Consider the following 13,768-nt stretch of genomic DNA (forward strand, 5'->3'; position numbering starts at 1 on the left):
CCTTCCTTTTAAAGGCAGGAATAAGACTTGACAGAGCACACAACAAACCTCTCAGCTGTGACACCCTGTGGCTGGATCTGATATTGCATCCAAGACTTTCACATGTTTCGCAGGGACACTGCCCAAATTTAAAGCCATAATCTCACATTTGAAAAATTTAGGCCTCCATGTTCTTGATAACACTATTGAACTCTGGCAGCCGCTTTCACTGTACCCCTTTTGGCACGTGCTAAAGATAGTGTTTAGGCAAGCCAGAGATAATGTTTAGAGAAAGCCGGTGCAAGTTTTGACGTTTTTAGTTGATTGTTATTTTTACTTTTTGAAAGTTCTAAATTGCTCATTTTTCTTATCGGTGATTTATTGTTTTATCTTTTTTGCAACCTGCTTTGAGGTTCATTTGTTCTTACAATCAAACGGGGTATAAATTTTATGAAATAAATAACATTTCCCTCTAACAAAGGGGGGGGGGAAATGAAGCATTTTACGGGTAGGATCATTTTAGTATTTCGTTTTTGGAAAGGTCTTCCTCCTCTCTAGTGAGGAGGGATTTGGGGTGGGGCATGGCAGGGAAGAAGAGAAGAGAAGGATGAACACAGGACTTGGCTTCATTTATCAAAGCAGCTTTTGCCAAACTGGTACCTCTAGGTATTTTGGACTGCAACTTCCACCATCCCTAACTGTTGGCCATGCTGGCTGGCACTGATGGGAACTGGACGCCAAAATATATGAAGGCCACCAGATTGGCAAATGCTGGATGGCTCAAGGCATCGTACTTGCAAGCCATTAAACTTGGGGCAATGCAACAAATCTCCTCCTTGCTTCTTGAGAGAATTATCCAACAAGTATAGGACTTGGTTTCAGGTTTTCCATTGACTGAACTACCAGAGAAGCACCTCTATTTGTAAAGACATCGGTTTTTATTGAAGAAATAGACATATAAAATTAATATAGAAAATATGCAGAAGTTTTAAGAGCTAAATCTGTACAGCAGTCAACAGGACAAGGCAGTTTGGGACCCAAGCTGTGAAAACTTCAGCTTTTTGCTTTGCAGCTGAAAAAAACAACAACAAGCAATTAGTTAGCAACAAGCTGCAGCTAACGAAGAACCACCCATTTCTCAGAAGACATGTCTCTACCTTTGTAGTACGCCCACATCTTACGTACAGGTGAAACTCGAAAAATTAGAATATCGTGGAAAAGTTCATTGATTTCAGTAATTCAAATTAACAGGTGAAACTAATATATGAGATCGACTCATGACATGCCAAGCGAGATATGTCAAGCCTTTCTTTGTTATAATTATGATGATCATGGCGTACAGCTGATGAAAACCCCAAATTAACAATCTCAGAAAATTAGAATATTCAATGAACTCATCAAAACAAGGATTGCAAATCAAGCAAGATTGTGTAGAAGCACATCTCGCTTTGCATGTCATGAGTCAATCTCATATATTAGTTTCACCTTTTAAGTTGAATTACTGAAATAAATGAACTTTTCCACGATATTCTAATTTTTCGAGTTTCACCTGTACTTCTAATTTGCAGTATTTCTTTATATATGGGCAAGGTTGGGAAGCTCTCAACAAGATCTTGCGGGAAGTTGGATAGTCTCGCGAAAGCACCCTGTACACTCCCAAAGCCAGTGTACTGACTGGGCCTTGCCAAGAAGCAAGGCTGAGTGCTTAAAAGCTATTTTTTTGCACTGCATAGCCCCAAGCAGACCTGGCGAGAAAAGAGCTTTTAAGCTCTCAGCCTTGCTTCCCAGGCAAGATCCACTCAGCACACCAGCTCTGGGACTAGTAGGCATACGTTCTCCCACTAAGATACACTCTTTCAGGTAGCCTCGGCCCAAGCCGTATAGCTAGTGGCCCTCAAAAGTCCAAGTGCAAAATGAAGTTGATGCTACAAGTCTGGGTCTGCCCACTTCTGTGGTACATGTCAGGTGAGATTCTGCTCCAGTTATTAGGTTCAACAGACTTTGGAGAAGCACGCCAGCCCCATTTAATCCAGAATGTGGCTGCCAGACTGGTGAATGGGAGTGGCTGCCAGGGCCGTATAACACCGGTCCTAAAAGATCTACACTGGCTCCCAGTATGCTTCTGAGCACAATTCAAAATGTTGGTGCTGACCTTTAAAGCCCTAATCAGCCTCAATCCTGAAGGAGCGTCTCCACCCTCATCGTTCAGCCCAGACACTGAGCTCCAGCTCCGAGGGCCTTCTGGCAGTTCCCTCCCTGCAAGAAGTGAGGTTACAGGGAACCAGGCAGAGGGCCTTCTTAGTAGTGGTACCCACCTTGTGGAACGCCCTCCCATCAGATGTCAAGGAAATAAACATGACTTTTAGAAGACACCTGAAGGTAGTCCTGTTCAGGGAGGTTTTTAATGTTTGCGGTTTTCTTTTGTGTGTGTGTTTTAAATACTTTGATGGAAGCCGCCCAGAGTGGCTGGGGCTACTCTGTTGTTATTTACCTGTTCTGCAGAACCCGGTGGTTGAGAGACATCTTGTTTGATTCCAGCGATCTCATCAGAGCAGCACATCTGCAAGGGAACAGCCACATTCAGCATTCTGCATGCACCTGCCAGCTGTGCCACTTCTGGGTTTGTGCAGGATTACCCCTTCCATCACTCAGGAAGCCTCACTGCACAAGGCAAAGGTCTCTTTGCCTGCGGGGGACAGGACATTTTGCCACAGGAGAAGAAGGGGGGGAAAGCTGACATTATTCAGAAAGACCAATACTGTGGATCTGCAGATTACATTACCTTCGGGTAACATAACTTTCAGGTTGCAAACGCGGCAAACCCAGAAGTGTATTCCTCTGGGTTTTGCCACGCTCACATGCGCAGAAGCGTTCTATCACACCACGCACGTGCGCAGAAGCGGCACCTCTACTTGCAGAATTTCGGGGTACGTACGGACCCCTGGAACGAGTTACATTCGTATCTCGAGGGTCCACTGTACAGGTTTTAAGATCTAAGTCCACACTGCTGTCTATTGATCACATTAGACTTACGCAAGCCTTTGGCAAGACAGCATACAAATAAAATGATGTATGCATGGGAGCTGGCTTGCAGAAGGCCTCAGAAGTTCACAAGGCTATACTGGCTTTAAAACCCTCAAGAGGATTTAAAACATTTAATATTTTCTGCAGGCAGCTTCTTGAGCCAGCAGAGAAGTTCTAGCCAGCAACGGAGGAAGCCTCTCAGTCGTCTAGGGCGGTGCGCCCATAGGGGCAGGGTGAACCACCCGTAGGGACGGCACAGGGTGCACGGCACCCATAGGGATGGGGTGCGCCGTGGGGCCTCAGCCGACCTACAGCTGGGAGGGAGGCAGCGGGTGGACAGCGCGGAGCCAGCGGGTGCCCGAGACGCGTGGCTCAGGCGTGCTGTAGGTCCCGTGGTGAGTGCCACCCACTATTTTTTTGCCCCTGTCGGGTGACACCCAGGGTGGAACCCCTCCCCCAACGCCCCTGGTTCTAGCCTTACCCAGCCTTGGAAATGGCCCGGGCTTGTCCTTTGCAGGCATGGTCCAGAGGATGTCGGTGTTTCAGACAGAAGTTCCCCTGACACTGGTCGCAAACCAGCTTCATCATCTCCCTCTTTTTGCAGCCTGGCTGGAAGCACTTGTTTGTGAAGATCTAGATTAAGAAGGAAGTCGGGTTACAACTGGACCAGGAAAGTTGACCGTCTCACAAAGATTCCACAACTGCCTACCATTTTAATGGTTGCAATCCCATGGCATGCTCACCTGGGAGCAAACTCCATTTAGCTAAGAGGGACTTGGGTGAACTGGTCTAGGACTAAATAAAAAAATTCCTTCCAGTAGCACCTTAAAGACCAACTAAGTTAGTTCTTGGTATGAGCTTTCGTGTGCATGCACACTTCTTCAGTGTATCTGAAGAAGTGTGCATGCACACGAAAGCTCATACCAAGAACTAACTTAGTTGGTCTTTAAGGTGCTACTGGAAGGAATTTTTTTATTTTGACTATGGCAGACCAACACGGCTACCTATCTGTAACTGGTCTAGGACTGTGTTGCTAAGACTAAATCCAATAAGAGATTCTGGCTTCCCTGTAGTGCAATGGAAGGGAACCTTTTTCAGCTCCAGGGCCACATTCCCTTGAGGGCAGGCTTCCAGGAGCCACACACCCAGTGGTGGGCAGGTCAAGGGATGCAACTTTTATCTTTACGTAAGCTACATTCCAGCCACACAAAAAGGAATTTTGCACACACACCAAAAGGCTTAGGACCACAATACCTGTCTCTCCTCATACAAATCACAGCTGATGTAGAATTTGGGGGTTAGGTTGCTCACCAGAAGACAGCTTGAAAATATTACACCATTCCTAGCCTGACCACACCGGCTGCCAATTAAGTTTCCAGACCCAATTCAAAGTGCTGATTTTGATCTATAGATATTTAAATGGTTCAGGACCACAATACCTCAAGGACCGACTCTCCCAATATGAACCTATCTGGTCCCAATGATCATCCTCTGAGGGCCTTCTTCATGTGTCTCCTCCATGAGAGGGCTGGAGGATGACAACACAAAAACCAGCCTTTTCTGCAGTGCTTCCCTATTTGTGGAATACTCTCCTCAGGGAGATTCGTGTGACGTCTTCATTATACAGTCAAACCTCGGCTCCGTTTTGGAACATTTCGGTTCCCGAACGCCAAAAACCCGGAAGTAAATGCTCCGGTTTTCAAACGTTTTTCGGAAGCCGAACGTCCGATGTGGCTTCCGCTTGAATAATAATAATAATAAAAATAAAATTTTATTTATACTCCACCCTCCCTGGCCAAGACCGGGCTCAGGGCGGCTAACCCCAAATATAAATAGAGTAAAAACATTAAAAACACAACCAAACAGTTGATTAAAATACAAGTTAGAATACAGTGCAAGAAGCTCTTGCAACCAATCAGAAGCCATGCTTCGGTTGTCAAACGTTTCAGAAGCCAAAAGGGCTTCCGGAACAGAATACATTCGACAACCAAGATGTTTTCCTTCAATAAGGCCTTTGGCTGATTAAATAACCTATGGCCTTTAACATGTGTTTCTGGGAGAGGGGTTATTTTTTGTTGTTGCTGTTGTTTTTATTATAGGTATTTTGTGTTTTTTATATTATAATTTTATGTATTGAACCTCCCCGAGATCTACAAACGAAGGGTAGTATACAAAATTAATAAACAATAATAGTCAGGCAAACGAGAGGTATCACAGTTAAGAACACTTCCCAGCCAGCCAAAAGCACTCTTGATCCAGTGAAGAGCTTACAGTATAACTTTTATGAAACAACTTAAATATAGCTGTTTTCTTCGAAATTCTTAGGGGCCTTCAAAGAGGAACTTTGTGTCCTCCCCAAAGTTGGGTTGCCAGCTAGGAAAGTGTTTGAGCATCTCCTGATTAAAGATAAACGGGATACAGAGCAGGGACCTCATTTTGAACTGCTGTGTACATCCAGTATAGCTCTGGGAAAAGGTCCTAACCTTTTGCTTCTGCTGAGCAGAATCACGTCTGCAGTTTCTGTCCATGTGGGCACTAACAGCAGCATCCGGCACCTCTCCCTTCTTTACTGGGATGGGAGTGTTACAGAGAGGACAGACTGGAACTTGCACATCCTGAAAAAGCAACTGGATATTAGCGAGGAAATACGGCTGCAGAACTCGGGTGTGTTAAGGAGCAAAGTCTGCATTCCATCATGCACAACCCCATCCCTGCTTTGGTCCTATGAACAGCACGTGTGTTGTTATCTACAGCTACTTCTTTTCAAAAAATGCCAGCTATTCAGTTTTGCAGCGCTGTTCTTCATGTCACACACACTAGTCGTTTCACCCTTTCTGCAGTTTACATTACCTTCTGGTATGCAGAGGAACACTTGTGCCGATTATACGCAAAGTGGCCTTTGCAGAAGACCTCACCGCATGCATCGCATTTCAGAGGTAGAAAGTCTACAAGGAAAAGAGAGAAAACACACCTAGTTCAAGGAAAATGTGGAATGAGGAGTCACATATAACCAACATAAAAGGTAAAGGGACCCCTGACTATTAGGTCCAGTGGTGGCCGACTGGGGTTGCGGCGCTCATCTCGCTTTATTGGCCGAGGGAGCCGGCGTACAGCTTCCAGGTCATGTGGCCACCATGACTAAGCCGCTTCTGGCGAACCAGAGCAGCGCACGGAAACACCGTTTACCTTCCCGCCGGAGTGGTACCTATTTATCTACTTGCACTTTGACGTGCTTTTGAACTGCTAGGCTGGCAGAAGCAGGGACCGAGCAACGGGAGCTCACCCTGTTGTGGGGATTCGAACTGCCGACCTTCTGATAGGCAAGTCCTAGGCTCTGTGGTTTAACCCACAGTGCCACCCATGTCCCTATAACATACTCAAGTCTAATTAATGCATGAAGGGGTTAAGGGCATAGAGTAAGCTGTTCTGCCAGGCTTAGCTAGGTCACTCCCCCTCCCCCTGGGAGGAGGGGTTATCAAGCCTTTGTTCTTCCCATTCCACCATGTGAGGAGCTCTAAACTGGATTATCCAAGCCCTGAAGCACCTGTTGTGGCCAGTTTTATTGTAAACTGCCCAGAAAGGCATTGGTTATTGGCAGTACAGAAACGCTGTAAGCAAGCAATATAGTTATATTTGCTTTTTTGCAATGCAAGCCACCTTGGCAAGTTGGAAAAGTGGGGGAGAAATAAGCCAAGGCTGGGGACTTTGCTGCCCTCCAAATGTTATTGGGCTCCCACTTCCTCTCACTGTAGACAATGGCGAGCAACAATGGGAGCTTTACTCCAGGAAGGCCACAGCTTCCCCATCCCTGATACAGACTCCTCATTTATTACATGCTCTTTATATCTCTTTATATCCTTCCTGCTCTGGTTGTCTGCCTGATACCATGGCACTCTACCCTTAAGGGAAGCTCCAAACACAGTATCAACACCCCCCTGAGCAGTTTCTCACCTAGCTGTTTGCAGGTCTTCTCAGAGCAGTGTTCCCCCAAATCTGGAAATTCCATTTCTAGGAAGCAGCCTGCTTTTCTTAAAGAGTTCTTTGTTACCTGTAGGAGGAGGTTCTACTGGTTTAAATTCATCAGGTTTTCCAAGAAGCCTGAAAATAGGCAATATAAAGTCAGGTGTTCATCTTCCGAGCCACAAATAAGAAGGGTCTTCTATTCAGACAAATCACTATGGACATGCTTGCAAGGCTAAATGATATCTAAGTAAACAAGGTGCATAGTAGCATTGTTAGAAGTGCCTGTTAATTCCATAGGAATAAGGAGCTAGAGGTGTGAGCAAGCGTCCAATCAGCCACGGCCTGGATGCGTTTCAAGCAAGCTGAACGTTTTACCCTTGAGAACTGCCTAATTGACATTTAGGACACTTTTATCAGAGAAAACCAGTTTTTCACCCAGCTGAACAAAGACACCAATATCTAAAGGGTTGAATTACAGGTGCCAAGGGAGGCACAAAACACAGAAGAAAAAGCGGAATACAGTGGTACCTTAGGTTACATACGCTTCAGGTTACAGACTCCGCTAACCCAGAAATAGTACCTTGGGTTAAGAACTTTGCTTCAGGATGAGAACAAATCGGGCTCTGGCAGCACGGCAGCAGTGGGAGGCCCCATTAGCTAAAGTGGTACTTTAGATTAAGAACAGTTTCAGGTTAAGTACGGACCTCCAGAACGAGTTAAGTACTTAACCCGAGGTACAACTGTATTGACTCAAAAAGTCATGTATAGCTGTACCTTACATTTCCTTATTGGCAATTGTGACAGCTTATTTCCCGCCTAAATAAAAATAAAAATATTTTCTCTGTAATCTGTTTTATAGTTATTAACATTTAATAAAATGTATTTGAAGAGGCAGGGGTGGAGATCATCATAAGCACAGAGGGAGCAGTTCCTAAGCCTATGCCATTTCAGAGGATTGGAGAAGGAAGTTAGACAAACCAGTTAATAGCAAGACAGCATTAACAATGATTTGTATAGTATTTATATTTCTGAGAGGGGAAAAAAACTGGTACAATCCAAAGCAAAGCACCTTTTCACCCCAGCTGTTTTAAGATACTGCATGGAAATGGGAATATTTTTTTCACCTACCGATAAAAAAAATCCCTCCTTCCCGCCTCGTATAATTTAAGGCACAGAATGACAGCAGTACAGAAGAATGAAGAAACGAACAGATTCTTTAAAAATAAAGGAAGAGTTAAAGGGTAAATCAGCTGACAGACCAACGGCAGCACTTTACCTACCGTTTCCCTGATGCCCCAAACTCTATATTTCTCTCGTTTCTAGTGAAGTTCCAAAAGAGTTGTTAAGTTTCGACTTCTACAGAGCTTTATGTAGGTGGATTCAATATGCTGAATCATGCTTCGCTGCTTCCGCTTCCCGGTTCCCCAATCCGAAGCAGCCGGCTTTGACGTCACTGCACCACCCGACCAATCGAGACGTCGCTCGTCCCGCCCGGTTTCTGCTGAATCACGAAAGTGTTGATTGTCCGCGGGCGGCGTGGCAGCGATGGGGGAATTGCGCTGAGTCAGCCTTGCTTTCTCAAGCCCTCCACGCGAGTTAGGGAATCCGCGTGACGTGGTTGGGCATCCTATCCAGGGCCGGATTGAGGTTGGATGAGGCCCTAAGCAGCTGAAGGTCATGGGGCCCTTTATATGTCCAGCTGTCCTTTGTCAACAACAAATGGTCGCTGTTTTTTTGTGTTGAATATATGCTATATGGTAATTTATAGACCTAATAGGTATCCAAAGCCATTTGCACATAACAAAATATGTATTTTATCAAAGTAATTGTTGAGCTGGAATACAATTAAGAAGAAATATATTAATAGTGAAATAATTATTAAGCTCTAACTTAAAATGATTGGGGGCCCATTGCTTACATCATAGGAGCCTACACAACACAAAACACTGTTGTTGTATTTAGGTTTTATGTTATTTGTTTTTTATCTTATATTTTGGAAATGTGCATCCAGGTTTTTTTCCTTTTAATTTTTGGGGGGCCCCAAGAGAGAGGGGCCCTAAGCTATAGCTTGTTTAGCTATATTGGAAAGTATTGGAAAGACCCTGATGTTGGGAAAGATGGAGGGCACAAGGAGAAGGGGACGGCAGAGGACGAGATGGTTGGACAGTGTTCTCAAAGTGGCCAACATGAGTTTGACCAAACTACGGGAGGCAGTGGAAGACAGGAGTGCCTGGCGTGCTCTGGTCCATGGGGTCACGAAAAGTCAGACACGACTAAACTACTAAACAACAACAACAACAGTATACGTAAATCCGGCACTGATCCCATCCATGCCTTTTGCACACATGCGCACCTACTCGGAAGTAAATGCTATTGATCTCAGGGTGCAAGGGCCGCCTTCTGCGTAAAGTGTGCAACTATACAAAGTTTCCCCATGGTGTTTTGGTGGAGAAGCTGGGAAAATGTAGGTTGGAATGAGGTAACTTTTGGATCTGTAGCTGGTTGACTGACCAAACCCAGTAATGATTCCTCATCATCCTGGAAAAAGGGACAACTGGAATGCCACACCATAGAGTTGTCATGGGCCTGTTTTGTTCAGTGTCTTCTTTATAAACAACTTAAGATGAAGGAGAAATATATTTTTAAAAATAATAATAATTGTCCAGTAGCACCTTAGAGACCAACTAAGTTTGTTCTTGGTATGAGCTTTCGCTAGTTGGTCTCTAAGGTGCTACTGGACAATTTTTATTATTTTTTTTATTGGAATTTTATTTACAACATAACCCCCCCCACCCCACAAACACAAATCCACCCTGATTAAACGTGAACATAACATACAGTGAGCATAACTTACAACCATACAAACCACCAAATAAAAGACTTCCTTTATCCTGTATCTGGCCTCATTATTCTTATAAATTGTTTCCTTTATGAATAATTATTAAGGTTTTTCTAATTATAACTTAAATATCCACAAAGTCTCCTGCATACATTAATCAAAACAAGTCCAGGTATGTATTTTAGGGCTGTTTTGTGAAGTATTCTCTGAATTTTCCCCATGCTTTTTGAAACACTTGTCTAGTGTGATCTCTAATTGCCTCTAATTATATATATATATATATATATATATATATATATATATATATATATATATGCAGGTTTTGGTGTCTTCGGGTGTCTTCCCGTGTAAGAGTCGGGGTGTCTGGGCGACGTTTCGACGAGGTCTCACTCGTCATCTTCAGGCTGGTGCTTTCGGCTTCTTGTTACTGGAACAGAGCAGAATCTGGTGTTTGAGTTCCTATAAATACTGTTGAGGGGTGTGGTGTATAGCCTCCAACGTTCTGGGCAGAGAGGAAGTTCCTAGATTAGTGTGCCTTTTCTTCTTTTGTTCCTTAATTACTTGAGGGATATCTTGAGTGATTTCATGAGTGATATTCTGAATACCACTGGGTGGGTCATTAAGTGTAGATTAGTTGCTAAAGCTTTCGTGTCTTGACCTCTTGAGCTTGTGAAGAGTTTTTCTGAGAAGATGGCTGTGCTGCATTTAGTTGTGCTCTGGCTTGGCTTCGTGTATAGGGGCGAGCTGTGATTTTGTGCCTTGTGCCAGCCAGATCTGTGTAGGGATTGCAGGGGGGTGCAGCATCCGGAGGAGACACCAAAACCTGCATTCCTGTACCCGTGAAAATCTACGAAAGCATATATATATATATATATACACACTGCATCAGAGCAACACAGCTACCTAATGGGGGGGAGGGGGGGAGATCTTCCAGTTTGCAGATGGCACCAAACTGGGAAGTGTAGCTAATGCTGGAGAAAAGAGAATTGGGGATCAATATGACCTTTACGGATTGGACAACTGGGTCCAAACTAACAAAATTAATCATAATAGGGACAAATATAAGGTTTTACACTTAAGCAGGAATAACAAGCTGCACAGATATAAGAAGGGGCACACCTGGTTTGTCAGTAGTATATGTGAAAAGGATCTAGGGGTGTTAGTGGACCACAAGCGTAACATGAGCCAACTGTGTGATGCAGCAGCAAAAAAAGCTACTGCTATTCTAGGCTGCATCAACACAAGTATAGTGTCCTGATCCAGGGAAGTAATAGTACCACTCTATTCTACCTTGATCAAACCACACCTGGAATACTGTGTTCAGTTCTGGGCAATACAATTTAAGAAGGTTGTTGACAAGCTGGAACATGTGTAGAGGAGGGTGACCTGTTGGGGGGGGGGAGCTGGGTATGTTTAGCCTGGGGGGAAAGGAGACAGAGAGCTAATATAAAAGCCATCTACAAATATTTAAAGGGCTCTCAGATAGAAGAGGGAGGAAGTTTGTTTTCTCCTGCTCTGGAGGGTAAGACCTGAACAATGGATTCAAGTTAGAGGAAAGGAGATTCCAACTATACTTCAGGCAGAACTTTCTGACAGTAATATATGTTCGACTGTGGAACGGACTCCCTCTGGAGGTGGTGGACTTTCCTTACTTGAAGGTTTTTTTAAGCAGAGGTTAAAGGTATGAAAAGCTCAAGAGCAGACTAGGTTGTCATTTTCTGGGCAGTTAGCAAGCTTCCCTTGAAAGCACAGTCTTCTATGAATATTTTGTTAAACTAGTTGGTGCCAGGAAGTCACCATGACCAGGACAGCATGTTCAGTGACGCTGACCAAGCTGGATGCTGTGTAAAATCAGGGCACGGGGGTCATGTGATCTCCCTGTGGCCTTACATCAGGCTCACAAGACACTGACTCATGTCTTCACATTGAGCAAACAGATAACAGGCATGAGCTTATTTTTTTAGTTGTTGCTTTTTAAACAGTGCTTTATAGATTGTGGTTGTGTTGTATTGGTGATGTTCTATCATGTCATTGTTATTTATTGTTTGTAAGGCGCTTTGAGATTCATTGGAATGAAAAGCGGCATGGAGATATAATAAACAACATTATTTATTTACTTATTTATACCAAGCATAGGCAAACTCAGCCCTCCAGATATTTTGAGACTACAATTCCCATTATCCCTGACCACTGGTCCTGTTAGCTAGGGATGATGGGAGTTGTAGTCTCAAACCATCTGGAGGGCCGAGTTTGCCTATGCCTGATTTATACCCTGCCCATCTGGCTGGGTTTCCCTAGCCACTCTTGTATATTAAAATACAATAATTCATCAAATATTAAAAGCTTCCCTAAATAAGGCTGCCTTCAGATGTCTTCTAAAAGTCAGATACCGGTAGTTGTTTATCTCCTTGACATCTGATGGGAGGATGTTCCACAGGGTGGGTGCCACCACTGAGAAGGCCCTCTGCCTGGTTCCCTGTAACTTGGCTTCTCGCAGGGAGGGAACCAGCAGAAGGCCCTCGGCGCTGGACCTCAGCGTCCAGGCAGAACAATGGGTGTGGAGACGCTCCTTCAGCTATACTGGGCTGAGGCCATTTAGGGCTTTAAAGGTCAGCACCAATCTTTGAATTGTGCTCAGAAAGATACTGGGAGCCAATGAAAGTCTTTCAGGACCGGTGTCATATGGTCTTGGCAGCCACTCCCAGTCACCAGCCTAGTTGCCGCATTCTGGATTAGCTGTAGTTTCCAGGTCACCTTCAAAGGTAGCCTCACGTAGAGCGCATTGTAGTAGTCCAAGCGGGAGATAACCAGAGCAAAATCCAAAATCTAACAAATGAGCAAATGTGTCACTGATTGGAAATTAAGATAGAAACCTTAGCTAAAGGGGGGTTGTTCCCTTTCTTCTTGTGAACAGTAGTGTGGACGATGCACTTGCTGGTCAGTTCTGGATGCATTTAATTTCCTCCTGACCTCACTATCTGCACCATCCTCACCAGTACTTATAATATTATACAATTTCATAGAATCATACCCTTTAAGTTGCCATAAGACATTTTTGCTTGTTCAGAAAACCGTCCCCCAAAGAAAACACCTTAAAGAGTTCCCAGGAACACATACTATTAATATTGATATACAAGATCACCAATATACACATCTACCTGCCTTGCATATTAAGCAATGTGGCAGAAGCAGGGAGTGGGAACGCCATCACTAAGTAGATTACCCTTCCCAGTCTCTACAGTACTTTCAAAAGAAACACACGCACACACTCTCTCTTTATTCTCCAAGCTCCGTATTTAAGACACAGTGGGTGGTGAGGGAACCAAAACCACCACTGGGTTGGCGAAAGCCCCTTTTGTCAATCTGTATAGCTCTATCCAGATTTCAATATAGCTTCAATCCAGATTTTAGCTTGCAAAACTCCTCCATTTTTCTTAAACTTCCACCACTCCATTCCATTCCCTCCCAGCGTGATTTCCTACCAGGGCCGGACTGAGGTTTGATGAGGCCCTAAGAAGCTACTTGTTAAGTTGTGGGTGAACATATCAGATGACACAGCGATTCTCCAAACAGCTCTTGTTTATTCACAGGACAGAACAGAACTGAACTGAAGGGTTCAGCCAGACTGCTTATATAGAGCTCCACTAGAAGGCAACAGTAACCACTTTCTGTAATCCAATCACTGAATGTCATTTTCAATCACTTTCAATCCCTTATTTGCATATGTGGACCTGAGTGAAAACTATCTACAGCATCCCCCTGCTGGCCCAGGGTGAGAACGCTACTGATGTGATGGCCTGGGAAACCGATTCAGAGGCTGAACCGGAGGAATCCCAGCCTGCACAGGAGTCCCCGCCTCCAGGGCCAGCTGAACTGGGGCAGGGCCTTGATTCTGAAGCGCCTGCACCTGTGCTGGATCCTCAGGAGCAGGCACCAGGTGAATCCACTCTGGCTCCGGAGGTG

At 44.5% G+C, this 13,768-nt stretch overlaps 1 protein-coding gene across 4 annotated transcripts; it reads right to left on the reverse strand.

Annotated features, from left to right (window-relative positions):
• Positions 1–896: 896 nt before the first annotated feature.
• ZFAND2A (zinc finger AN1-type containing 2A) lies at positions 897–8,399 on the reverse strand. Of its 4 annotated transcripts, none has more exons than XR_014213683.1 (7): positions 8,247–8,399; positions 6,955–7,051; positions 5,854–5,948; positions 5,487–5,618; positions 3,485–3,636; positions 2,471–2,665; positions 897–1,051 (listed from the first exon to the last, which is right to left on the reverse strand). XR_014213683.1 is itself a non-coding variant. In XM_082199951.1 (7 exons), exons 2-7 carry the CDS (start codon positions 7,007–7,009, stop codon positions 1,033–1,035), a joined length of 522 nt encoding a protein of 173 aa, XP_082056077.1. In that variant the 5' UTR covers positions 7,010–7,051; positions 8,247–8,399; the 3' UTR covers positions 897–1,032. The 4 variants fall into 4 exon arrangements, 3 of the variants coding, with proteins under 3 accessions (XP_082056077.1, XP_082056078.1, XP_082056079.1); XM_082199951.1 differs by having other exon boundaries at positions 2,471–2,539; XM_082199952.1 differs by having other exon boundaries at positions 2,471–2,539; positions 6,955–7,101; positions 8,247–8,375.
• Positions 8,400–13,768: the final 5,369 nt, after the last annotated feature.

The sequence above is a fragment of the Podarcis vaucheri genome, assembly GCF_965113315.1.
Source record: "Podarcis vaucheri genome assembly, chromosome: 14".
Classification (NCBI taxonomy): Eukaryota; Metazoa; Chordata; class Lepidosauria; order Squamata; family Lacertidae; genus Podarcis; species Podarcis vaucheri.